Source organism: Carcharhinus amblyrhynchos, chromosome 10 (genome assembly GCF_965287045.1).
Source record: "Carcharhinus amblyrhynchos chromosome 10, sCarAmb.v2.hapA, whole genome shotgun sequence".
Classification (NCBI taxonomy): Eukaryota; Metazoa; Chordata; class Chondrichthyes; order Carcharhiniformes; family Carcharhinidae; genus Carcharhinus; species Carcharhinus amblyrhynchos.
In genome coordinates this window covers 43,025,206-43,051,315 of record NC_137333.1, presented here as the reverse complement: position 1 = coordinate 43,051,315, position 26,110 = coordinate 43,025,206, and the positions used below count along the sequence as shown (strand labels likewise).

The window sequence follows — 26,110 nt, the reverse complement described above, 5'->3', positions numbered from 1 at the left end:
GGCAAGACTCTCCAGCATTGCTAGCAATATACTAAAATCCCAGATATAGCCTAGAATATCATGTTTTAGTAAGATCTGAATTTGTTTGAATAATACAATATGGTCTCTTTTTTTGACAACAGCAATGGACCAACAAAGACTGACTCAAAGTGCTCCTGTCAAGCCACCTCCATCGGTAGGTCCTCATAGTCCTCACAGTCCACAAGGAGGAGCAATCTCAGGCTCCAACACACAGCAGCAAATGAGGCTCCAGCAGCTCCAGTTTGAGAAAGAGAGACTTCGACTGAAACATCAAGAGCTCCTACGACAGGTGAGCGCCTGAGTTGACACGAGTAAACTAACACATTTACTGTAGCCATTGACTTTAGAAAACAAAACTAACTTTACAAGCAATTATTTTTGCAATGTATGCTCTGTTCAGCACAGTGAATCAGATATGACCATAGGAACAGGAGCCCCTCAAACTTGATCTACCATTGAATGAAATCAATATGATCTAATTCCATATGCCTGCTGTCTCCCCTCCGCCATATCCCTTCGATGTTGTTGGTTTAGTCAATCTGAGTTTGACCCATTGACTGGTTTGTGGAAGAGCATTCTAGACTTCCATTCTTTCTACATATGAACTTCACTCCCCAAAAGCCTGCCTCTAATTTTTAGGCTTACAGCCTTGATCCTAGGTTCTCTAACCAGTAGAAGTAGCTTATCGGTCTGATTTGTTTCCTCATAAATATCTTAAACTTTTGATCAAATCAACCTTAATTTTCTAAGCTCCAGGGAATGCAATCATAATTTGTGTAATCTTTCCTCATAATTTACCCTTGAGGCCTCGGTATCATTCCAGTAAATGTGTATTCCATTTCCTAAGACTAACATATCCCCCATCCAATCTACTTCCGAGAACTTAGTACTCCACTTCTGATGAAGAGTTATCATGAAACCTTAATTTTTTTTCACTATAGATGGTGCCAGAACTGCTGAGTATTTGCAACATTTTCAATTTTAATTGTAGCATTCCAGGTGTGGTCCAACCATCCAGCTGAGGACAGTTTCTAACATCCTGTAACATCTATAAGTCTTCTTGATTATTTTCCTTACTTGTCTGTGACATTTGGAAAGAAATGGATATGCCGGCGTTGGACTGGGGTAAACACAGTAAAAAGTCTGACAACACCAGGTTTAAGTCCAACCGATTTATTTGATAGTATACTCACAAGCTTTCGGAAACCCTGAAAGCTTGTGAGTTTACTATCAAATAAATCGGTTGGACTTAAACCTGGTGTTGTCAGACTTTTTACATTTGGAAAGTACTCTGATTTAATCATTTTTAGACCCAAAGTGGATGACCTCTCGTGCTTGCATTGCGTACAATTGTGGCAAATAGATTTCATTCACTTGATCTTAAATTTTGGCAGAGTGTGGATATTGATGCACAATATAAGAATAGCAGGAGAGATTACATTAATCTATTACCTTTATAATGTTATGCTTCCACCTCCACTGTATGTAATGCTGCCCATCAATGTCTTTAGTAAATTTGTATGTGTTCGCTATCCCATTGTCTAATTTTTTTTTAAAAAAATGAGTTCTTCAGACCCTAACACAGTTCCTGTGGGTTGCCACTAGTCACATCCTGTCAATTAAAGTACTTGCGCACTATCCTTATTCTGTCAACAATTCGTTACAATAAGAAGTCTCATAACACCAGGTTAAAGTCCAACAGGTTTATTTGGCAGCACAAGCTTTTGAAGCCCTGATCCTTCATCAGGTGGGTGTGAACTTGCGTTCACAAACAGGGCATATACAGACACAAACTCAATTTACAAGATAATGATTGGAATGTGAGTCTTGTGCTGCCAAATAAACCTTTGGGACTTTAACCTGGTGTTGTGAGACTTCTTACTGTGCTTAACCCTGTCCAACGCCAGCATCTCCACATCATAATAATTCGTTAACCAATAATTTGCCCTCAGTTCCATGAATGCAACTTTTGCTAACACCCCCTTATGAGTAACTGTATCAAATGTTTTCTGAAGTCTATAAAAATTACATTCCTAAGCGTTTCCTTGTAACTACTTTAATCACCTCTTCAGAAAAAAGTTAATCTGGTTAATCTCTCCGATCACAATTTTTTTAAGGTGATCCTTTAATTATAGGCTGTAGCAATTTCCCAATAACTGTGGCCTGTAAATCCTGGGTGTTTTTTTTCATCTATTGCGTCCTGCTCTGCTTTTTTCCACTTTAAATAAATGATTGAGATAACTTTGAAAGAACATATTGGAGTGTCTGCAATGCTTTGGCTTTAAAATGGTGGAAAGGCAAATCATCTGGTCCTCCAGATTTGTTAATCTTTATAGTAATGAAGAAAAGGCATCAATTTGTTGATAGTTGACCCATCCTTGATGCAGTTATTGTTTTCTTGGGATATCTGGAATGCCATCCTTTTTATTATAAATAGTAGCACCAAGTAATTGTTCAATCAGTCTTGAAATATGAATTGAACCTTCCCTCCAAAAGATGCACTGGGCTCTCATTGAACAGTTCTTGCAGCAAAAGATTCCAAGCTCCAGTAGTCTCGGTTTTAAAAAAAAATTCTTGACCCCATGTATTTGACTCCAAATCCAGAGAAAATAATCATTTTTAACACAATTTTAACACTTATTTTGACATCACCAGTATCAGCTTTTAAGGGACCTATAGTAACCACCATATTTTTTCACATAACTTTTAAAAATAAAATTGGGGGGTGATTTTGATATCATAGCCTCCTTCTGCACTGAAGGGATTCTATTCGATCTATCACATCTGCACCAACTCCTTGACAGAGAATCTTACCCAGACCACTTCCTACCCTATCCCCGTGACCCCATGCATCTACCCTGCTAATTCTCCGAACCTAAAAATCTTGGGACACTAACGGGCAATTTAGCATGGCCAATCCACCTAACCTACACATCTTTGGACTGTGGGAGGAAACTGGAGTACGTGCACACGCGCGCACAGGGAAAATGTGCAAACTCCAACAGACTGTCACCCAAGGCTGGAATTGAACTCGGGTCCCTGGCTGTGAGGCATTAGTGCTAACCACTGTGTCATCATCCCTTGAAAGTTTCTTTCCATATACCTTTTTGAAATTCTTGCTTTCTGTTTCATCACATTTTACTGTTGTTTGGATCTGTGTTTCATTTCTATTATTGTATGCTTTTATTTTTTGTCTTTTTCCTTGCCTCACGTTAGTTATTCATGGCTGCTCTTTTGGCAAGTACGGTTCTTGACCATCCAGATATAAATTGGTCCTGCACCAGTTTCCTTTTTTTAACACACATCTTTTGTTTTACCCATTAACAAATTTGTCCACTGTGGATAATCTGTCTTACCCTGTTGAACTTGACCGACCACTCAGGGCTGACAGGTTACATTTGCTGGATTCTCATGACATCGTAATTTTATTACAGGATTGATTGGTAGAGTTTGAACTCTTAACCCCCAGTTTGGTAATCCAGTACCAAACTGCTATGCTACAAGACCTATTGGAAAATTCAAATGGAAGTTCATGTGTTGAGATAGGGTAAAATTTGACTGCTCTGTTGGCAGGCCATTTAACCATGAATGAATCAGTCAGGCTCCTATGAAGTGCAGCCAGCTGAATGATTCATCAGAGGATAGTTTGTGACTTCCCAGGATCTCACAAGAGGATTGGGAAATGAAACTTGTTCCGCTTTATTATTACTTCTTTGGTACACAACCAGCTTGTGTCTCTGAATGAATTTTGATCATGCTCAAGATGATGGAGCAAAGAACATCAGTTTTTTTTTTGCTGATGCAGTTACACCCATTTCAACACAATCTAAAAGCCTGGATTCTAGAAGGTGAACCCATAACTAAATGGTGATGCATATGATAGTGCATAATGCAGTTGATTTTTCACTGGCTCCCTATCTTCCGAAAGTTTTACTATTTTAGCAGAATTGGAGATGCTTATTAAAAAAACATAATACATTTCTAATAAAACTTCAGTGCTGTTCTACTGGAAGCCCTTTTAACTTTCAGAGCAGCATCTCAGAGAAAGAAAACAGTTTTGTCTCCCTCTTTTTTTCCTCCTGTTTCGTGGTAAGAAGTCTCACAACACCAGGTTAAAGTCCAACAGGTTTATTTGGTAGCAAAAGCCGCTAGCTTTTGAGCCTCTGATTCTTCGTCAGGTGAGTGGAGAGTTCTGATCACAAACGGGGGATGTAAAGACACACACTTAGTTTACAGAATACTGGTTAGAATGCGAGTTTTTACAGCTAATCAAGTCTTAAAGGTGCAGACAATGTGAGTGGAGATAACATTAAGCATAGGTTAAAGAGATGTGTATTGCTTCCAGACAGGACAGTAAGTGAGATGTTGCAAGCCCAGGCAAATTATGGGCGTTACAAATAGTGTGACATGAACCGAAGATCCTGGTTGACGCCATCCTTGTGTGCAGAACTTGGCTATCAGTTTCTGCTCAGTGACTCTGTGCTGTTGTGTGTTGTAAAGGCCGCCTTAGAGAACGCTTACCCGAAGATCAGAGGCCGAATGCCCGTGACCGCTCGACAGTCACCAGGCAAGACTGTTCCTGTTGGCGAACACCTCAGCGGTCATGGGCATCTGGCCTCGATCTTCGGGTAAGCGCTCTCCAAGGCAGCCTTCATGACACAACAGCGCAGAGTCGCTGAGCAGAAATTGATAGCTGAGTTTCACACATGAGGATGGCCTCAACCAGGATCTTGGGTTCATGTCACACTGTTTGTAACCCCATGACTTGCCTGGGCTTGCAACATCTCAATTATTGTCCTGTCTGGAGACAGTACATACCTCTTTAACCTATGCTTAATGCTATCTCCACTCACATTGTCTGCACCTTTAAGACTTGATTAGCTGTAAAAACTCACATTCTGATCTGCATTCTATAAACTGAGTGTGTCTTTACATCCCCTGTTTGTGATCAGAACTCTTCACTCACCTGACAAAGGGTCAGAGGCCCAAAACTAGTGGCTTTTGCTACCAAGTAAACAAATTGGACTTAAACCTGGGGTTGCAAGACTTCTTGCTGTGTTTACCCCAGTCCAATGCCAGCATCTCCACATCTCTCCTGTCTCACTCCAGCAAAGGAAAACATTCAACAGGTACATAATATAAGATTTGAAATTGTAAAACCAAAGAGGCTTGCAGTACAGAAAGGGAGACTGTTTTGTCCATCATCTTTATGCTGATGTTTTGCTCATGTATTCCAAAATGAATTCCTACAGCATTGTATTTTCCCCATTTGGAAATATCAATTGAACCTTCTGTCAGAAAGATGCATTGGCTTCTTGTTGAACAACTACTTGCAACAAAAAATTCCAAGCTCCACATGTCAATGATTCCATATCGAGAGAAAATTCTTTTTTTTTGGCCATTTTAAAAACTCGCATTGAATTTCTCTCTTTCAGTTGTTTGTTTGCAACCTTTGTTTTTATTCCTCCCAAAATATTTAACCTCACTAAGAACATAAGAAATAGGAGCAGGAGTAGGCCATCTAGCCCTTCGAGCCTGCCCCGCCATTCAATAAGATCATGGCTGATCTGTTGTGGCTCAGTTCCACTTTCCCGCCCTCTCCCCATAACCCTTAATCCCCTCTCTTATCAAGAACCCATCAACCCGCTTCTTAAAAATATTTAGCGAGGCAGCCTCCATCACTTCAACGGGCAGAGAATTCCAGAGATTCACCACCCTTTGAGTGAAGAAGTTCCTCCTCAACTCCGTTCTAAACCGCCTCCCCTTTATCTTGAGGCTGTGCCCCCTAGTCCTACTGTCTTTTTTGAGCGGGAAGAGTCTCTCCACCTCTATCCTATCCATCCCATTCATCATCTTATACGTCTCAATGAGATCTCCCCTCATTCTTCTAAACTCTAACGAGTACAAGCCTAGTTTATTCAGCCTCTCCTCATAGCTCAATCCCCTCAACTCCGGTATCAGCCTAGTAAACCTCCTCTGCACTCCCTCCAGGGCCAAAATATCCTTGCGCAGGTGTGGCGCCCAAAACTGCACACAGTACTCCAGCTGCGGCCTCACCAATGCCCTATACAGCTGCAGCAAGACCTCCCTACTTTTATATTCAATCCCCCTCGCTATGAAGGCCAGCATCCCATTCGCCTTCCTGACCACCTGCTGCACCTGCAAGCTGAGTTTTTGCGACTCATGCACAAGGACCCCGAGGTCCCTGCTGCAGTTTTTCGCCACGTAAGTAATAGTCCTTCCTACCATTCTTCCTACCAAAGTGGACCACCTCACACTTGCCAACATTAAATTCCATTTGCCATTTCCTGGCCCATTTGCCCAGCCTATCTAGATCCTTCTGCAGACTCTCCACACCCTCCGCACAATTTGCCTTTCCCCCAATCTTGGTGTCATCAGCAAATTTCGACACCCTGCACTCGGTTCCCTCCTCCAGATCATCTATATAAATGGTAAATAGCTGAGGCCCCAGCACCGACCCCTGGGGCACCCCACTAGTCACCAACCGCCAATCCGAATAGCACCCATTGACCCCCACTCTCTGCCTCCTATTTGACAACCAATCCTCTATCCACGCTAACACCCTACCCCCAACTCCATGTCTCCTGACCTTCTGCAATAACCTCTTGTGAGGTACCTTGTCAAACGCCTTCTGAAAATCCAGAAAGACCACATCCACCGGCTCTCCTCTATCCACCGCCCTAGACACATCCTCATAGAACTCCAGTAAATTTGTCAGACACGACTTCCCTTTAATGAAACCGTGTTGCGTCTGCCCTATCAAGCAATTCCCTTCAAGATGCCACTAAATTGCATCTGATAACCGGTTTGACTACGATAGTCTCTTTTGTTGTAAACTTCGCTACCTGCTGATGAGACAGCAGTGAGAAGTTTGGCAAACCGTGACATTTTATTCCCTAATTAAATAAAAATCATCTCAATATAGTGAGACAAGATTAGGGCTAACATGACCGCTGAGGTGAACCAGATCCCCAGCCTTCTCCAATCTTCTGTCTGAGGCAGTCCCTTTAGATCAAGGATGACTTGATTTCACTCTGGTTCAGTGGACTCTGAGATTGACCTTGGCTTCAGGTTTGAGGTCTTGATGCTGAAACATACTTTTCTTCAGTTGGCTGAACGTTTAAGTGACAAGATGGAGTTGAGGAATTTCATTGTCTGCCTTTGAAGAGATTTCTAAGATATGGATAAGAACATATAAGAACATAAGAAATAGGAGCAAGAGTAGGCCATCTAGCCCTTCAAGCCTGCCCCGCCATTCAAGACTCACATTTTCCAGGATCTTGTCGTTGATTTTATTTGACAGGGAGAAAAGTTGTATTATTGCAGGAAGTTGAATGAAGACCTTAGTTTTCTGAGTATTTAGTGAAAAGTCTGTTTTCTTATGCATTTAGGAGAAGTTGATAATGACCTAGAACACTGAGTGAGTACATACTGAAATTCTGAGTGAGGTTGGAGTGATTTTGGTTTGAAGATGGCTTGGGCTGAACAGTTTGACATCAGTTATGTAGTTTATTTCCGTGCCTGTGGGTAGCCTTAATGTGCAACTTACTATCCTAACCTTGTTCATTGTTAATGAAGTTGTTTTTAATTTGGTACATTCAAGAAACATGTTTGCAGCGCATTAAAAGTAACTTGAAAAGGATAATGTGGAATTAAAATGACAAATTAAAAACTAACATATCATCCTACTTCAAGTTGGCTTGTGAGAAGATAATTGTCTAACTTTATGTAAAGGAACATGTGCTCATATCTATCAAAGTCTACTTGAATGGCATTATGGCTGGGATGGGCAGACTGCACAGTTTATCTAATCTCACTACTCTGCAGGTTGCACCATTATTTTAAAAATTTAATTCAGACAGCAATGATTTACCTTTTGCTGCTGTTAAACCCAGAATAAAATAAACTTCAACCAAGCTTTTTTCAATAAACTTAGGATGATTGATTTTATTAAACTTCCTTTGTTGAAATAAGTTGCAAGAACTGGCACAGACAGTACTAAGTATGACTATCTGTCCCTTTTTAAAAATTGCCCAATGTGTATGCGCGCACATGCATGTGCACAATAAGCAGATAGGGTCTTTGCAGAGATGGACTTTAGAGGATAGACTTCCCTAAATTACAGGGTAAAGTCTGCAGGGTTTTGATGCTGTCAATCTGGACTCATGTGAAGATGGCCTAGTCCCAGTAGATGTATGGAGGTTCCCTGCAACAGAGGTTTGCTATGGAGGATACTGGATCAACTCTTGTCTCAACCTTGCGTCATTCCAAATGCAGACAAGCTGTACTCAGATAAGGAGTGTCTGGCTGCAGGTTGTTGACCCTACACAGAATTTTGGACAAGGTAGGCAAAGAGTGAGTTAGGGCAATCTTTCTTAGTTTCACCAAAGCGCACTAATTTCGGACAAGGTAGGCAAAGAGTGAGTTAGGGCAATCTTTCTTAGTTTCACCAAAGCGCACTAATTTCAAGAACAATAGGCCCAACCTAAAGCTTGTTTCTGTAATGTGATTTCCAGTTTTTTATCAACTATAATGATTGCACTTCAAAACAAACAGCTTTTTCCCATCAACTACCGTGCTGGCCTGGTAGTGTCTTAGAAAAGGCCTGCTTGTTGACAGTCCACAATGAACTCACGACCATTTTTAAAAATCATAGTGTTCAAATAATACTGTTCTTCCATATTTTAAAACAAAAATATAGCTCTGAAAGATATTCTATTACATTTAGTTGCAGTTAATTACTATTTTCACACCATGTACTAAGAGCGTCGGGTCTCCTGAACCTCACTGACCGCACCCAGTGACCTAGACTCCATAACTGTCATATTACCCGCATGTTTATAGCATTTGAATAAGAAAAAGGAGCATCTTCAACGAGGATTAAGAATTGCGATTATTTGAGTGCCTGTTGATTACAACTGTTGATTGGACACTTTTAGATAGATGGCATACTATCTGACAATGGTCAGTGAGAAAATTTGCAATCCGTTGGACAAGAATCTCGCATTGGTTTAGTTTTATCAATTTCATTGATACTCAATAGTACAATTTGTCAAACCTCTTTAAAAAATCTACTGTAGTAACTTAATGGCATTTTTATCAAGGAAGTTCTCTACATCAACCAGATAGTAGGCTGTTGATCTTCAGCCCAGTTACCAAACATGTGACTATCAGTTAGGGATGCCTGTTGGTACCCATTTAGTCACAAACTGCTCCTAAATTTTAACCATGGGCATGATTTGCTCTATGTTGCTAGTGGGTCACTTTTGGTACTGGAACACCAATTGCTTGCTTCCATTGACATGGAACTACTCCCTCAGCAAAAGAAGTATTCAAGACATTGCTGAATGGAATAGTCAACTTGTAGCTGAAGAGTCAGATAGGTTTGGATGGAACTCCATCTGGACCAGCTGACTGTCTGGTATTAACTCTTGGGCTCTCTTGGAAGATTTCCTGTGATTGGATTGCAGGAGCTTTCCTAGAAATGTCAATAATTGGGAAAAGTCCAGAGATGTTAATGCCAGCAACTTCTGCCGTTGGCGATGGAGAGTGACTGGAACTGATCTCTGTTACAGCCTGTAATGAGTAGATATGACTGGGAAGAAAGCATTACAGTTTAATATGTTGACACCACTATGATGGATTATCTTTCTTTCTCCTGCATCACTTGGTCACAATAGAAAGGGTGCTTTTGCATTTGGAAGGTATGTTTGATCTTATGGTACTCCTTCCATTCCTGGGAGTCCCTAATGTGGGAAGGCCTTTGAAGTTTGCAAATAAGAAACTTTACCAGGCAGGTGATCCACACTTTGTCACTTTGATGAATTTGGATATTCCTACAAAGAAAATATAAATTTGATGCTGGCAGCAAGGAGGTATAAATTGTATTACATCTAGTTGAAGCAACTAAGGCTTTTTTTAAATTCATTCATGGGATGTGGACGTCACTGGCTGGGCCAGCATTTATTGTCCATCCCTGAGGATGTTTAAGAGTCAACCACATTGTTACAGATCTGGAGTCGCATGTCGGCCAGACCAGGTAAGGAAGACAGATTTCTTTCCCTAAAGGATATTAGTGAACCAGATGGGTTTTTACAACAACCGACAGTAATTTCATGGTCATCATTAGACTTTCAATTCGAGATTTTTATTGAATTCAAATTTCACCATCTGCTTTGGCGGAATTTGAACCAGGGTCCCCTGGTCTCTGGGTTACTAGTCCAGCGACAACACTACTCCACCACCACCTTCCCAATGGCTCACTGGATGAAGAGGTTATATGGATGAGCTGAGGAGCATCAGCATTCAATACAGAAATGGTCTGGATTGAATTCCCTGTTATGACTGCATTGATCGCAACTTAACCCAGCCCAGTCTCCTTGTCAGAGACAGGCTGCTGACCTAAAGGAAGCACATGATCGAATACATTTATTGAGCATTAATCTAACCATTACCTTCAGCATTCCTGAGTCAGGAAATCAGTTCCAGCCTTTTGACAGCTGTAAACAAGACTGCCCAACAGCTTGGAGCCATAAGTGATGAGTCTTGGGTGAAAGTTACAGGAAATCTTCATCGTCATGCCTTCGTTTTTCTTTCTTCTCTCCTTCTCTTGCTTCCTCTTAGTTTGGGTCAACCAATCATGTGGCTCCAACTTCAAGCGAATGCATGACTCTTTGGGGTGAAATCATTTCACAGGCTTTTCACAATTAAGATATGATTTGTTCAGCAAAGCAACTTTGGAAGTAAAACAGATACCACTTTAAATGCAATTAAATTTGCATAGCAGATTGCTGATGTGCATCATTAATTACATCCTTGGTGCCTCCTCTATAGATCTGTCTGTTTATGTGATGTAGGCAATAGAAGGTACATTTGAGGTATGGGGAATTAAACTGGGGATTATTGGATTTGGTGGTAAACTATTACCAATTGACCACTGTCCTTTTAGCTTTAAAAAACCTCAGGTTATGGTGTATTTTAGAAAAACAATATGAATGAGTTGGTACACTATTATTAGAATTTTTTGTGGTCTCGGGCTTCACGCTAAATACTGTTCACAGGAAATGGCCTTGCGCAGTCAATTACCGACAATGGAACAAGACGGCAGCCCTCAGAATCCAGTTTCATCAACTGCAATGTCCCAAGATGCAAGGACAATGACGACCAACAGTTCAGATCCTTTCCTTAATAGGTGAGTATCAGTCAAATTTCTTTCTTTTGACACGAACCCTACATAAGTATCTATTTTAATAAAGTATTCTTGAGATTTCAGGCAGTTGCATCTTATAAAACGCAGGTTGCTCACTGCCTTGAAAGTTAACAGTGCACACTGACAGCTGAAAAGTAAAGTCTACCATTTTCAGTCTGGTACAGGGTATCAGCATCACAGGTCTGCAGAGATCTTCCACTGATGCCATAAATGTAGTCAGTTCAAGCTGCATTTACCACTTTTGGTGAAACTGTACACTTGGTGGAATGGGGCAATCAATCAAATGCTGTGCGATTATGGAGCCTTTTTTATTGCGAAGTAAACCTTGTGCAGGAGCTGATTGAAATGTCAAACAGTAAACAAGGGCAGTCTAATGCTATAATCAAAAGTTTATATACAAGTCCATTGAAGTATATGGTGTGTGTTCAAGTGAGATGTGTTGAAATAGTACATTTTAAAACAAAACTTTAAAATGTTTAAAAAAGATTTGAGTGATTAAAAATTATCAGTAAGTATGTGCTTCCCCCATTATATAAATACTTGTGGTGGCTGTACAGCATCCAACAGTACCGCACTGTTTGTGTTATTGTATGTTTGATTTGAATATTGAATGCTTCACCACTCAGAAAAAGTGCAGATTTACAGAGCACAGTAGAATACTTTATCAATGCATGCACTTAATTAGTTGAGTTGCTATAATTATCTTTGCAGTTTTGGGTATGGATGATATTTGAAGATGATCATTTTGAAGCAATGTTTGACTAAGTGTCTGAAATAACAGCATCCTCTTATTCATTGAATGCCTCTTGTAAAGGATCTTTGGAACCTGCTAAAACCTTGAAGGAAACATCCTGCATTGTTAGCCATGTACCCTTGTACCTGGCAGTCTGCAGCACAGTAGGTGCCTGGTTACCGGCTTAGAGTAGCTGTGTTTTTGAAAGGAAAATCTGTTCCTGTATTTCCTACATCTGTGTATCTTGCCAATCATTTTTCTACCTCTGTTACAGCACAAAAACTACTCTAAACCATAAATAACATTCTATGATTGTAGTATTATTCCTTCTCTTACACTCCGCAGTCTTTGATATGATCAACAGAACCATCCTCATCAGGCCCTTCGTGCTTGATGGAATGACCTCACTTGGCTCCATCTATTTTGAGCTAAAGCATCAGTAAGAAAGACCAGCATTTATGAAGCATGTTGCATGACGTCAGGACATCCTAAAAATCCTTTACAGCAAATAAAACACTTCAGAATTGTAGTCATGCTTTAATGTAGGGAACATGTTAGCTAATTTGTGGACAGCAAAGTCCTGTGAACTGCAATGTGTTAATGACCAGATAATTTATTTAATGATGTTGGTTGAAGGATAAATATTGGCAGGACCCAAACTCTCCTGCCTTTTGCAGCAATGCCATGAGAGGGCAGAATGAGCCTTAGTTTAACATATCACTCAAAAGATGACTTTACAACAGGGTAGTGTGACCTCAGTCCTAAACTGGAATTTCGGCAAACATTTTTGTGTTCAAATCTCTGGGGTGAGATATTAACCCACAACCTTTTGACTCAGAGGGAAAAGTCCTACCGCAGCCATAGTGAGCACTGTAGCAATGGTCTCTTCTCTCAGCCTCCCCTCACTTTTCCAAGGATCTAATCTTGGCCCTCTTCTTTGCATCTGTTGCTGTTTCTTAGCACAATCCACAGGCATGAGCTAACTTCTGCTTGTACATAGATGGCACCCAATTCTACCTTTTATCCAACTCTTCCTACCACTGCACTACTTACGCATGATTGCTTGTCCATCATCCAGTTCTGGCTGAGTGGCAGTTTCCTTCAGTTAAATATTTGGAAGACTAAAATAATTACCTTAAATCTCTTTTCAATTTCCCTATCATTGCAGTCAATGCACTGAGGCGGCACAGTGGTTAACACTGCTGCTTTGGGTTCAATTCCTGCCTGGGTCACTTTCTATGTGGAGTTTACACATTCTCCCCGTGTTTGCCTGGGTTTCCTCCAGGTGCTCTGGTTTCCTCCCACAGTCTGAAAGACTGCTGGTTAGATGCATTGTCCCAAACAGGTGCCGTAGTGTGGCTGCTAGAGGAATTTCACAGTAACTTCATTGCAGTTTTAACGTAAGCCTTACTTGAGACTAATAAATAAACTTCTTACAATGCCTTCCTCCTCAGCTACTGTCTGACCATTCGCTATCTTGATTTCTTGTTCGACTCGTTGCTGAACTTGACACCCAATGTACCCTCAGTTGTAATGACTACCTACTTTTAGTTCCATGTATCACCACCCTCTGCCTTGCATCATTCCATCTGCTGATTAAACTTTCATCTATCCTGCTCTAGGCTGCAAAATTGACTATTTGGATGCTTTCAACTGGCTTCCTATTTTCTACCAACTTCAAACCACAGCTTATCCATAAATCTACTGCCATGTATCCTATCTTTCCCTAAGCTTTGTTCAGCTGCAGCCCATGCCATGACACAACATGTGGTTTTTAGAAATACTCTGCAGATATGGGAGCATTACTGAAGAGAAAAACTTGACTACTGACCTGCAGTGTTAACTCAGTCTTTCTCTTCGCAGATGTTGTCAGACCTCTTAAGTATTTTTCTGATTTTATTAACCTCTGTCCTGGGCCCATCTTGACCTATATTAACACTCAGTGCCCCAGCCAAAGTATGAGTGAATCTCATAGGGAAACTAACTGGTGCCCCTGGGCAGCAAAACCAACACACTATACGTTGCTTTATCTACCACAGTTGACCCAACAACAGAGTATTATTGTTTAACCTGACTAAGAAAGCAGCTCCTGGAATCCATGAAGATTATTTCTAGGATATTGAGACCAGTACAGCTGAAGTGGCTTTCTGGGCTAGCACCATTCAGTTTTACACTGACGAGTGAAGTAGAGTGACTTCCTCCTTCAAGCACTTGCTTTGATGTCAAATGAGCTCATTGCTCCAAATTCAGGCTACATTTACACTGCATCATTGCAAAACTAAATCGTTTTGCTACAGCTGTGGTGCGACTGCAACCATATCCAAAAGGACTAGACGATCTTTCCTGGTATGAACTAAATTCAGCGAATATCTCTCTCGCTTCTAAATGGTTTATCGCTTTACAAATGGCCAAACCAAGACACAACGTTACCTCATGTTTTGGAGGAATCATATCTGGTTGAACTGGATTAGCTGATGATTTTGAAAACGTGCTTGTCTACGTTAGTCAGTAAATTTCTTCATGGATATATTGGTACAAAGATCGCATAAATTATCTCCGAAGATGTCTAGATATATTTGGGATCTTATGAAATTTCATATTTGATTAAGTACTTCAAAAAAAGAGTTGTAATTTTTTTGTAAAATTGAAGCTTTCAGCAAAAATTGAAGCACAGCAACAATGACAACATTTCTGTAAAACCTGCTAGGCCCAGGGCCTTATTTGCAACTCGCTGTCAAACTCCAGTTTTCAAATATATAACGCTATCATATTTCTCACTTGAAACGAAAGTTCAGATTCGCATTTTCTTAGAGTTTTCTAAGATGTACATTAATATTCAATGCTGCAGTATTTAAGTTAATTGCGACCAGTTTCCATAAAGTTAACCAATATGGGTAAGCACAAATGAAAAATAAATAGAGCATGAGAACACGTGGTTACAAACAGTAGACACTAAAGCCTCTTGCTTAAAGCTACACAATGAAGTTATTCATAGTCCGTATTACCAGTTTCTGCCTACCTATCTGATTTTCTGCTAATTGGCCTGGATTCATGGGGCCGTCCAAAGGCTTGCCGATCAAAAGCTGAAATCCAGAGGATGTTTGGGTATGTTTTCCTGAGGGGAAAGAGAAAGGGGTGTACATGTAAATGGAAATTTTTTAGACTTTCGATGCATAGCCTTTCCCCCCAACTGGTTTATTTTTCTTATAGTGGAACATACCATTCCAGGGAGGAGAGTACGGACAGTGGACTTGGCATGAGCAGCTACAGTGTACCCAGAACACCTGATGACTTTCTTAACAGCGTTGAGGAAATGGATACAGGTCTGTTGGGTTCCTGGAACAAGAAACTTTTTGATTTGTTTTTGAAAAGTAAATTGATCAACCATGTTTCTAATGTCAAAAAATGATGAATAGCATTGGGTTAGCCACAAATTTTGATTTAATAAATAAGTCAGTGATTTCAAGATATTACATTGTTCCTGGTTAATAAACTAATATCCTTGATATTTCAGTTTATGTTTGAGTTAGCGGATCTTGGTAATAATGGCAACTGCTACTCTATGGCTTCTGTATACCTGGTCTTGGAAGGAAGTGCAGAGGTTTTATTTCTCATTGTTCAGTGACCTCTGCTACAGAATATAAGTAAACCAATGCCAGGTAAAGGCATATTTATGTCGGCTGTGAACAATCTGACAAAACATTTGCTAAAGACCATCAGCACATTTGGAAAAGAAAAGAGCAGAGAAGCTTTGGGGAAATGAGCGCGTGGCAGATAAATAGTGTTTAGTTTTCCTTTGTGTTTGAATTTTATTATGGAGATGGGAGCAATTGGACTATCAGTTTCTTTTTGTTTATCTAGGTGAAAACCTTGGCCCAAATAATATGGGCTCTCAGCAAAACCGTTTTCCAGACTACTTGGAAACTATCCCTGGCACTAACGTGGACCTTGGAACGCTGGAGGAAGACAGCATGAATGTAGAAGGAGAGGAATTAATGCCAAGCCTACAGGAGGCGCTGAGCTCTGACATTCTCAATGATATGGAGTCTGTCCTTGCTGCCACAAAGATAGACAAGGAGAGCTTCCTGACATGGCTATAGGGCCCTTGGTCCTAACAGACTGCCTTTGATTCTGTGAAGGATATGAAAACTTGAGACATTTTTATGACTTGTTTTGGACTTAACTGAGTTCTGTCTCTTTGATGCAACATTGGATAAACTCCGAATATTTGAAAAGGATTCTGCCATTTAGTATTTCTCTCACTTCTGAAGTAGTGATTAGCAAAAACTATACAATTTTGACCTGCTTTACCTTAATGAGTTGGAATATCTATCTTGCTGTATCCCGTTAAATTGGACTCATTTCATACAGTTGAAACATCACCTGTCATTGAGTGTAATCTTTTACTCGTAGGAATTGTGCAGGTTTGCAGCAATTATTGCATTTTTAGCTTTGCCAACACTTTTTTTGAGGTTGAAAAATCTTTGTTCAAAGTAAGTATATTAACTTTGAAGTAGGCTTTAACTGTGTTATCAGATTTACTGAATGGCTGCTGAGATATCAACAGAGGATCTGGTGTCGGTTATAAGTGCCTTTGCCCAGCTTCTTTGAAACTCTGTTACATCCTGTATTAAAAATGCTGCCTATCTGCGTCTTCCATTTTTCAGTATACACAGCATCTAATTTGCTTCTTTCTTTAAGCTATTGAAATATAAATTTCAAACAATTGTCCAATTAACTCTGGGAATTGGGTAACTTCAAAGTGAACTCTCAGCTGTTACTTTAATTTGATCTTATTTAAATGAGAGATTTGTTGATGCTTTTTAATTACTTGTACATGTTTTTACAGTATATTGGACATGTACTATTTTTCCGTAATGTCTTACCAAAATTAGTTTAGATGAGCTTGGAAGCAGGTTTTTTTCTTTTGCAATAGATCAAACGGTTATTTTTAAACCAAAAGACACAAGGCATGACAAAAGTGCTGGTTATATACATGCTTAAAGAAAAAGCCTTTGAACTTGTTTTGTAGGTAGTAGTGTGGCTAAATGGCCTGTTTGTTATATCTTAGATGGCTAGCTGGACGGATAGTATCAAGAGTCCTATATACAGTAGTGAATTGTAGGTGGAGGTTAATAGTTATAAGGACATATATATGTATATTAAAATATTAGATTTAAGAATTGTGACAAATCAACAGGAGCTTTGTGATCAAAAAATCTCCAAAGAGTATTCCTTTTTATGCTGAAGTTCATAATCCTATTTTTGCAACATAATTCATTTTCTAATGAGCTGCTGAATACATTATACTTTTTGAAAACCATGTATTTTGGTTTTTACTTGTAAAGATAATGTGGCGTGTGAATTGAGTATATTTTTTAAATAGGTACTGATGGCGAACCTGGGAAAACATTTTAAATTTCAATGTTACTAATTCCTCTTGTTTTCCAGTTTCTCGTTCAATCCCTGGAGAGTGCTGCTTTCAGATTTTGTCCAAGTTTTAAAAAAAACATGTAGTGTACAGCTGCTTCACTGTACATAGGCCACTCAAATGTGGTTGCTTCTTGGGTTATGGTTTTAAAAATATCTTTTATGTCAAGTCTTAGGCAGTGTATTTATTGAAAGTGCTACATTCTGAATCTTGTGGATTGAATGAGGGGGTCGTCCTCCCTGTCTGAGTCCTGTTTGTCTCAGAGCATTTTTAAAATTGTACACAGGTCAACAATGATTTTGTAGGAATTTGTATAAATTTGACAAGGTGTGTTTAAACATGTGCTGTGCAGCTTGTGCTCCAGGGTTGAGCAACAAGATTGTATCCAATCAGTCTGTAGTTTTATATTCTCCTTGTAGTACTAATTTGAGAAGCCATATAAATTCAAAACTTCTCTTTTAAAACTAAGTCCTAAACTAAAGTCCCACAACTTTCTACCTTTAAAAGAGGATTCTGATATGTCATACCCTGATTAAACTTAATTACCTTTTTTTGAAATACACTACAAAAGAAGCATAATCACTGCTTTACATGGTCATGTACAGATAGTTACACTAGTGAGATTAGTGACTTATCTGGTTTTCACTTCCTAACAGCTAAACAAATCAGTGTTGGAACTAAAACAATGCAACTGAAGTTTTAAATTTACAAAATATTTCCAAATACTCATCTGAGTAAGTGTACAGTTTTGTTTTTTGCACATGCATGATGAAATCTTGGTGATCATGATCCTAATATCTTTAAATAGCCAGAACGTATGCTTGGCATACATAGAACACTGACATTTGTCTTGTGATAGTTGTAAAACATGTGAAGTTATTTTCTATCAAGTTCTGATAAATGCACACATTTCCATGTTATTCAGTACATTAATGATGATTTTCAGCTGTACCAGCATGCCAGTATATAGATTCATACAGTAAATTCTGTTGCATTTTATTTCTGTATGTACTACTTTCCATTGGTTCATGATGATTCATGTGGTATAAAATATATTCTTTGTGGTAAAAAGTTGCTTTGTTTTCTTATACTAATCTTTGGTTTTAACACTGTGCAACCCTTTGCCCCCTCCTCACAACTTTCCAAATCCTTACATGAAGAAAATTTGATGCATCTTCAGTGAATTAGTTGAAGTAAGCTACAAACTCATAAATCACTTGTGGTGTCCCCATTGATCAGTATTGCATTACTCAAATACACATTCTATGACAAATGAGATGAAATTACTTGTGGGACTTGAAACACAAAAGGATCAGCTGTAATCTTATTGAGTGGTGGAGCAGGCTTGAAGGGCCGATTGGCTGACCTATTTCATACATTCATATTCTTTCTTTCTCCATTTCCACCTCAAGGATACTGAAGTTAAATGTAGTACCTCAACAAAACTGCAAAGAGCTTAACCAAGAAAAGGCAAGTGACCAAAACTAAGTCACTCTGTTCTGTGCTTCAGAGTTTAATTCAGTTGGTTGGGATCTCAATGTTGAGCCCAACATTGAGATTTACCACATTCTGAAGTGTAGACTGGTTGAATTTAATGAGATCATGGCTGATTTGTGACCTAATTCTATGCCAAACCTTTGTTGCATTGGTCTTGATCAAACAATCTATCAATCTTGTTTTAAATTAATAAATGATTTTAGCATCTGAAGTGTTACATTGTTTCACTCCTGAAGTATTTGGCATAACTTTTATACTATAGCTCCTAGCCCTACACTCCCCAAGCAGAACTAATTTCTCCCAATTTTCTCTTTCTGTTCTCAATATCTTACATGTTGATCAAATCATACTGTAACCTTCTAAATTCCAAGGAATCAGCCTGAGTTTGTTTAACCTTTCCTTGTAGCTTAACCTTGCACTCCCTCCAGGGTTAATACGTACCCTTCCTAAGATACCCAGAACTTCCATAGTATTCAAGGTGTGGTCTAGCAAAATCCTTATATAGCTGAAACATGATTTAAACCTCCTTGTATTCTAAACATAAATTTTTTTTGGTAATTTTTCGGGACCTGTTCGTGACTGTTTTATCTGTGCACTTGGACCTTCATTTTAGGTAGGCTGGCTTTTTTGTTTGTGATGTTGGTGTTGCTAGCAAGGTGATCATTTATTTCCCATTCCAACTGCCTTGAAGATGGTGTTGAGCTGCCTTCATGAACCGCAGAAGTGCTTGCGGTGTTGATACAACCCCAGTGTTGGGCAGAGTTCCAGGATTTTGACCCTGTGATGAAGGTATAATTATATATTTCCATGTCAGGACGGTGTCTCGGGAGGGAAATCTGCAAGGTTTGGTGTTCCCTATATGGTTGCTGCCTTTGTTCTTTCAGGTGATAGTTCCAGATTTGGGAAATCCAGTTTAAGAAGGCTTGATAAGCATTTGTATATTATACAAACTGCTGCCACACTGCACCAGTACTAGGGGGAGTGAATGTATGAGGTGATGGTGAATGAGATGCCAGCCAAGCGGGCTGCTTTGAGTTTGATGGTGTGAAGCTTTTTGAGTTTAGTTGGGGTAAGCCCTCAGCTTCGACCCTGTGCATATTCTGATATGTGGATAATATGTTCACAATCTTTGAATATGTAGCTGCACATAAGGATTTCCTTATACACAAACTCCATCCAGTGTTCAAATTCACTTGAAGCAGTCTATCACACTGCCTAGACATGAAAGATTGAGAAATAAGCTAAAGAATTTGCCATTACTGTTTACCACAAATCTACCTTCCCTGGTCAATATACATGTTGGAATTTGTATAGCTCCATGCACTCTAAGACTCAGTAAGAAGTCTCACAGCAACAGCTTAAAGTCCAACAGATTTGTTTGGTATCACAAGTTTTTGGAGTGCTGCTCCTTCATCAGGTGAATCTAAGAGCAGTGATCTGAAAGCTCGTAATACCAAATAAAACTGTTGGACTTTAACTTGGTGTTGTGAGACTTCTTACTGGGCCCACCCCAGTCCAATGATGGCAAGGCAACATCATCACTAAGACTGGCTGTTGACATTTTGTAAATAGGGTGCTAGTTATTTGCTTATCTTACAAGCTTGAAGCAGAAATACAAAACTTCAGAGATATCCTACAGGACAATAACTATGCCGATCAGATCATTGTTCAAAGTGCCTTGTGAAAGCTTGCAAATGGGCTAAATGTGCTTGCTTTCAGATCTGAAAAATGTTTGGTTTGTCTCAAATTATCCTGAAAAGGCAAAGTTTAATATTTTGAGACACAACTGATTATGCAAGCTGATTTATCCTGCTACTGTGCAGTGGCTAAATGAGCAGCTTTTTTTCATCAATAGATTGCTGCCATTAAACATTCTACCTACCACCCAGTTGAACAACATGGATTTTAGCATAGGTGCAAAGCCTGATATCTAAAGCATATGTCCCAGTGATTAGCTGATTGAATCAAACAGCACATTCCTTCTATTGTCTGGAATAGGCAGGATACAAACAGTACTTGACAAGCTTATGCTTGCAAAGCCCTAAACATAAATTCATATGCAGGGGTCTGTTTTCTGAAAGCAAAGGAAATTTAAGCCTTGCGCTTTTTTTGGGCAGCCTATTCTCTCCATGGCAATGCCTCAGCCAATTGGAGTCAACTTGCCAACCATTCAGCATCCCGTTTCCCTGAAGTATAAATTACAATCAGTTGGAATTTGGTGGTCTTGCATTCGGCCTGATGAGAACAAGACAAAAGGTTTTGGCAAAATGTCTCTTGAGTTTTGTGTTGTAGAAGCTGCAATTATTTAGGCAAGTAGATAGTGGGCAGGTGAGAGATACCATTGACCAGAAACTGAACTGGACTAGCTATATAAATACTGTGACTAGCAGGTCAATGGCCAGGAATTGTGCAGCAAGTAACTCACCTCCCTAAAGCCTGTCCACCATCAGCAAGTCACAAGTCAGGAATATGATGGAATACAGCTCCAACAATATTCAAGAAGCTTGAGCCCCTCCAGGACACAGCAACCCACTTCCTGAGTGTCCCTTCCACAAAGATTAGAAGGACAAGAGCAGCAAATGCCTGACAACACCCATCGCCTGGAGGTTCCCTCCAAGACACCATCCTGGCTTGGAAATATATTGCTCTTTCACTATCACTGGGTAAAAGCCCTCCCTAACAGAACTGTGAGTGTTCAAGCAGGTATTGCACCACCACCTGAGAGCGATTAGGGTTGGGCAATAAATACTGGCCTAGACACGTACACCCGCATCCAATAAATGAATTTTAAAAAAGATCTTGGGATGTCTGGAGGTGTTACTAGGTGCAGAATACTGAACCTCTAGCTTGCTTTTGTAGCCATGCTAATTTATAGGTCAGGTCCAGGTCTGCTCAATGATAATGCCCTGGCTCCTACTCTGACCAAGACCACAAGAAACTACATAGGGTTGTGAGTGAAGTCCAGTCCCTCATGCAAACCAGCCTCCCATCCAGTGGCTCTATCCACACTTCCCCTGCTTTGCAAAGCAGCCAGCATAATTGAGGACCCCACGCACCCTAGATATACTCTCCCACCACCTTCCATTGGGAAAAAGATACAAAAGTCTAGGAGCCAACTAAATCGAGTACAATTTATTCCCAGATGCCATCAGACTTTTGAATGGACCTATTTGTTTACTTAAGCTGATGTTTCTCTTTCCCCTAACTAACTGCAAACATTATATTCTGCAGCCTCTCCTTCTTCCCTATGTACTCTACGAACAGTATGTTTTTATATAGTGCACAAGCAACAATACTTATCACTGTATTTCAATATACGTGACAATAATAAATCAATGTTGATTCAGCACTAGCAATGCTATTGAATGTAAATGGGAAGTAGTTAGATTTTCCCTGTTAGCGATAGTCTCAACCTGGCATTGGCATTTCTCTGGCATGAATATTATTTGACACTAGCCCAAACCAGAATATTGTCCAGATCTGGATACAGACTGCTTCACTCTCCCAGCAGTTCAAATTGTATAGTATTCAGTAATATCAGCAAATATCCCCACTTTTGACCTTGTGATGGAACAGCTGATGATGTTAGGAATTGTACACTTCTGACACCCTCTGGAATTCCTCTTTTGTTTATGTTTGTACCAAGGCTGCAATGAGATCAGGAAGCTAAGTGTCCAGGCTGATCCCAAACTGAAAACTGTTGGTAAGTGCAACTGGGATGGCACTGTTGACAACTCCTTCATTAACTTTCCTGATGACTGAGTGGGCTGGGGCAGTCATCAGATCATCTTGCACTTTGTGGATAGAACTTACCAAGGTAATTTCCCATAACACAAAGCTGTCTTTCAAGACAGTGCTTCACTGCCAGAGTTTTCTTTGCACGAAAGGTTGATTTGAATGTCCTATTGTGCAATTTGAGGAGGAGAAGCAAATTTTCCAGATGTCCTGGCCAACTTGGCGCATTCAATCCAAAAATAATAACTTGTTAATTTTTAGTGTGATGCTGATGTTGTTAAGTGGCTGATGTGTTTGTTTATAAAAGTCACAACTTTAAAAGTACGTTTTTAAATGTGATGAAGTGTGATGTAAATGGTTATTGTGCAGCTTTAAAGTTCACCCATTCTCTTAAAATGAGCACTTCTTGATCAGTTATTTGTGGGAAACTAGCAAGTCAAATGATGCCACAATATTTTCTGTGCGCAGCTACATACAGAATATCTTATCTCATCTGTCATATTGGGAGTCTCTGACATGGTTTCTCGTAAAGCTACAATTTTTAAACTAACTTTTGTTGGCCATGGGTCGTAATTTTTAGAAAAAGGTGGGCAGAGAGTGGTGCTACGTTTCTGACTAACCTAACAACCTTTTAAATGTACTGTCTTCAGAGTTTGACTGAGAATGTTGTTCTTCAACTGGACACTAGGCGTTGCCCTAGAACTATTACTGTATTTTTGTTCCCACTGTTTATAGTACAAAAATGTTTGTTTTCTGGCATTTTCTTCAACAGTCAAGCTCAGGCCAGATTTGTGATTACTTGTAAATGCATAAGCTGCAGTGGTCTGTCCAGCCTGTCCTTTACATACCTTTCCTACACCTTCTAGTACATCCTCACAAATTGGTAAGTTGTGGTTTCTGATGAAAAATACTGACAAATTACAAGAATGCCCAACCACAATCCAACTTCTAAATGACTCTTTCTGGGTTACTGTGATGCATCTGTGCCAATTTTTTTTTGTTTACAGCACCAGAACAAAATTCCCAATCTTTTGAAAGAAACAGAATTAAGGGCCCTTGATTGAGAGTGCCACCTCCCAACATTGGTGGATTTTATCAGTTTAATGAGCCAGTGAGGCATAGGCGTGCTACATGATCATGAGTCACATGACTGAGGTGTGTGTGCCTGAGTGAGCCATCAGACTGAAAATAGAAACTACAAGCAGAAGTAGGCCATTCGGCCCTTGGAGCCTGCTTCACCATTCATTATGATCATCAAATTAAATATCCTAATTTCTCTTCCCCCATATTCTTGGGCTCCTTTAGCTACATCTAATTTCTTCTTAATCGCACAATGTTTTGGCCTCAATTACTACAGAAACATGTGTTTTATGGCTAGACAGATGTCCCCCAGTGGTGTATATGGGATAATAGTGATGTTCAGCATCCTGCACAATGTTGCATCAATCATATGACAGAACATTGAAGTGGTGGAGGATGAGGTATAATTTGAAGATGTCAGGCCTGCTGCTGACATTGGCAGCAAGGATGCCTGAATAATTTGCAGGTTCAGCTGGTGGCTCAGGAAAAAATGAAATCCTCTAGCCACTTCTCACTCCTTTATTCCAGTACTTATGTACAAAACAGTCCTGCAAACTTCACCATACAGGAGATGTCAGCTGCCTTAAATAGATACATTAACTGTGATCTTAGTGTGTCAGTGATCTTCAAGCTGTCCTGCTGTAACAGTGGTACGCTGAATATAAATGCTTTTACTCCTCCTCTCTGCCACCTCCCTACAACAGCTGGGTGCACAGAGCAAGGAAAAGGAAAGTATCATTTAATTTGAGTGCTGACCTTATTGTAAAGCATGTTCTAAACCTCTCTCCTTCCATAGTCACTTGGCTCATTCAAATTCCATTTTTGAATTTGAACATTAAATAGTTGAGGCAAGTTCACATCACACACGCTGCACAATTTGGAGAAAAGTTTTTAATGAAGCAACTAACTTTAAATCTGAGAATCTGATCTGACCCACCAAGCTTTCTTCTGCTTTTGTACAAGGGGACATTCTTCAAGTATCTGTACACCAGCCTAAGTGCATTATTTAATTATAGAATTCAGATTCCAGATTCTGATTTATAACTTCACAGTAAAGTTTGAATTTAAAAGTAAAGAACTTCTAATACCATTTTATTGCAATCTGATGGAAGAGACTATTATAGATTGGGGTTCCAACAATTTGATTTCAAGAGGCCAGTTTAGTTATAGGCAGGTAGTTGGGCTGGTTAAAATCTGCAAGAAGTGATGGGTTTAAACTGGAAGTAATCTCTTATGTGATCTTTCTCTATGAAGCACAGAGTGCTGGAAATTCAGCAGACCAAGTTCACCCAAAAAACAGGTGGGAAAATCTCCTGGTTTCACACCCACTGGGCATTTTACCAAGTTTTTGTTTGGGAAAATCTCCCCAGTATGTTTCATTAAAGGAAGAAGCATTAATAAAACACCATTAACTTCTTCTTCATGCCAAAGGATTTCCCTTATACAGCCACTAAGTCTTTTACATGTTTGACTTCTGCGTTCAGCTCTGCTGAAGCCACAGACTGCTTCTTCCTCTGCTCTGATGCATGAGAAGTTTGTGGCAGACGTGATCTGGGATTTGCAGCCAGTGATGGCAGTTGCAGCAGCTGATACCCTGTCATTGGGGCTGCAGGCAGCATGTGTCATTCTGTTTGGTTGAAGTGGGGGGGGGGGGGGGGGGGGGTGGTGGGGGTGGAAGGACTGAGAAATGGATGCACCTTAAGAACAGCCCCCACTCCCCCTGTCCTGACCATATTTGGAAACCTGGAAGTGGGTTGCTTATGCTGTGGCTATCAAAGAGCCACGGCAAAATCTTTTGTCAGAATAAATAAGTTCCTGACTCAGTTCCAACCTCCTCATTACACAATCTGTTGTATGTTTAGGACCTGTATCAGCTACACATGTCTCATGCTGTAGTGCAAAGAGGTTTTCCTACACAAGTACACATATGTGGTGAGTGAAAGTTACAAGTTATCTAGCCATAGGCTTTAGGTGGTTGTAGAGGATCATTCTGGGTCTGCAATCAATTGCAAGTGGGCCCTGATCATACCTAGGCTATGCAGCTGTGATACACACAAGATTAACTTTATGACCTGACTGGTTTAATCTTCCAGTACCAATGCATGCACTGTATGAGAAACAAGATACTGTAGGTTGCAGCTTGTTCCAGTGATACTTGCTACATTGCTGGTTATAAATTTTATTAAGCAAGTAAAAGTTTTTACCAAATAATGTCTTTATATTCACCTTATTATGGAATAAAAGTTTAATTATTACAACTTGAGCCAAGGCTCAGTGTATTTGTTTGGTCTGCCTTGGAGTTTAAAAAATTAAGGAAGTGTGTGTGTGTAAAAGACAACTAAGATGCAGATCATAAGGTTGATTGCAAGTAGATGCATGGTAG

At 39.8% G+C, this 26,110-nt stretch overlaps 1 protein-coding gene and 1 long non-coding RNA gene across 3 annotated transcripts in view; one reads left to right on the top strand and one right to left on the bottom strand.

Annotated features, from left to right (window-relative positions):
- Positions 1-18,486, top strand: part of yap1 (Yes1 associated transcriptional regulator) — a 122,612-nt gene extending 104,126 nt beyond the window's left edge. For both annotated transcript variants that reach the window (XM_080196937.1, XM_080196936.1), the window contains 4 exons: positions 123-310; positions 11,103-11,233; positions 15,195-15,307; positions 15,846-18,486. In XM_080196937.1, coding sequence (XP_080053063.1) covers positions 123-310; positions 11,103-11,233; positions 15,195-15,307; positions 15,846-16,084 — 671 coding nt within the window. In that variant the 3' untranslated portion in view covers positions 16,085-18,486. The remainder of the gene's footprint in view (positions 1-122; positions 311-11,102; positions 11,234-15,194; positions 15,308-15,845) is intronic.
- Positions 1-26,110, bottom strand: part of LOC145348893 (uncharacterized) — a 64,412-nt gene that overhangs the window by 15,616 nt on the left and 22,686 nt on the right. The window contains exons 2-3 of the long non-coding RNA XR_013888031.1: positions 15,205-15,320; positions 15,004-15,099 (exon numbers count right to left, since the gene is read on the bottom strand). This is a non-coding gene — a long non-coding RNA (uncharacterized LOC145348893). The remainder of the gene's footprint in view (positions 1-15,003; positions 15,100-15,204; positions 15,321-26,110) is intronic.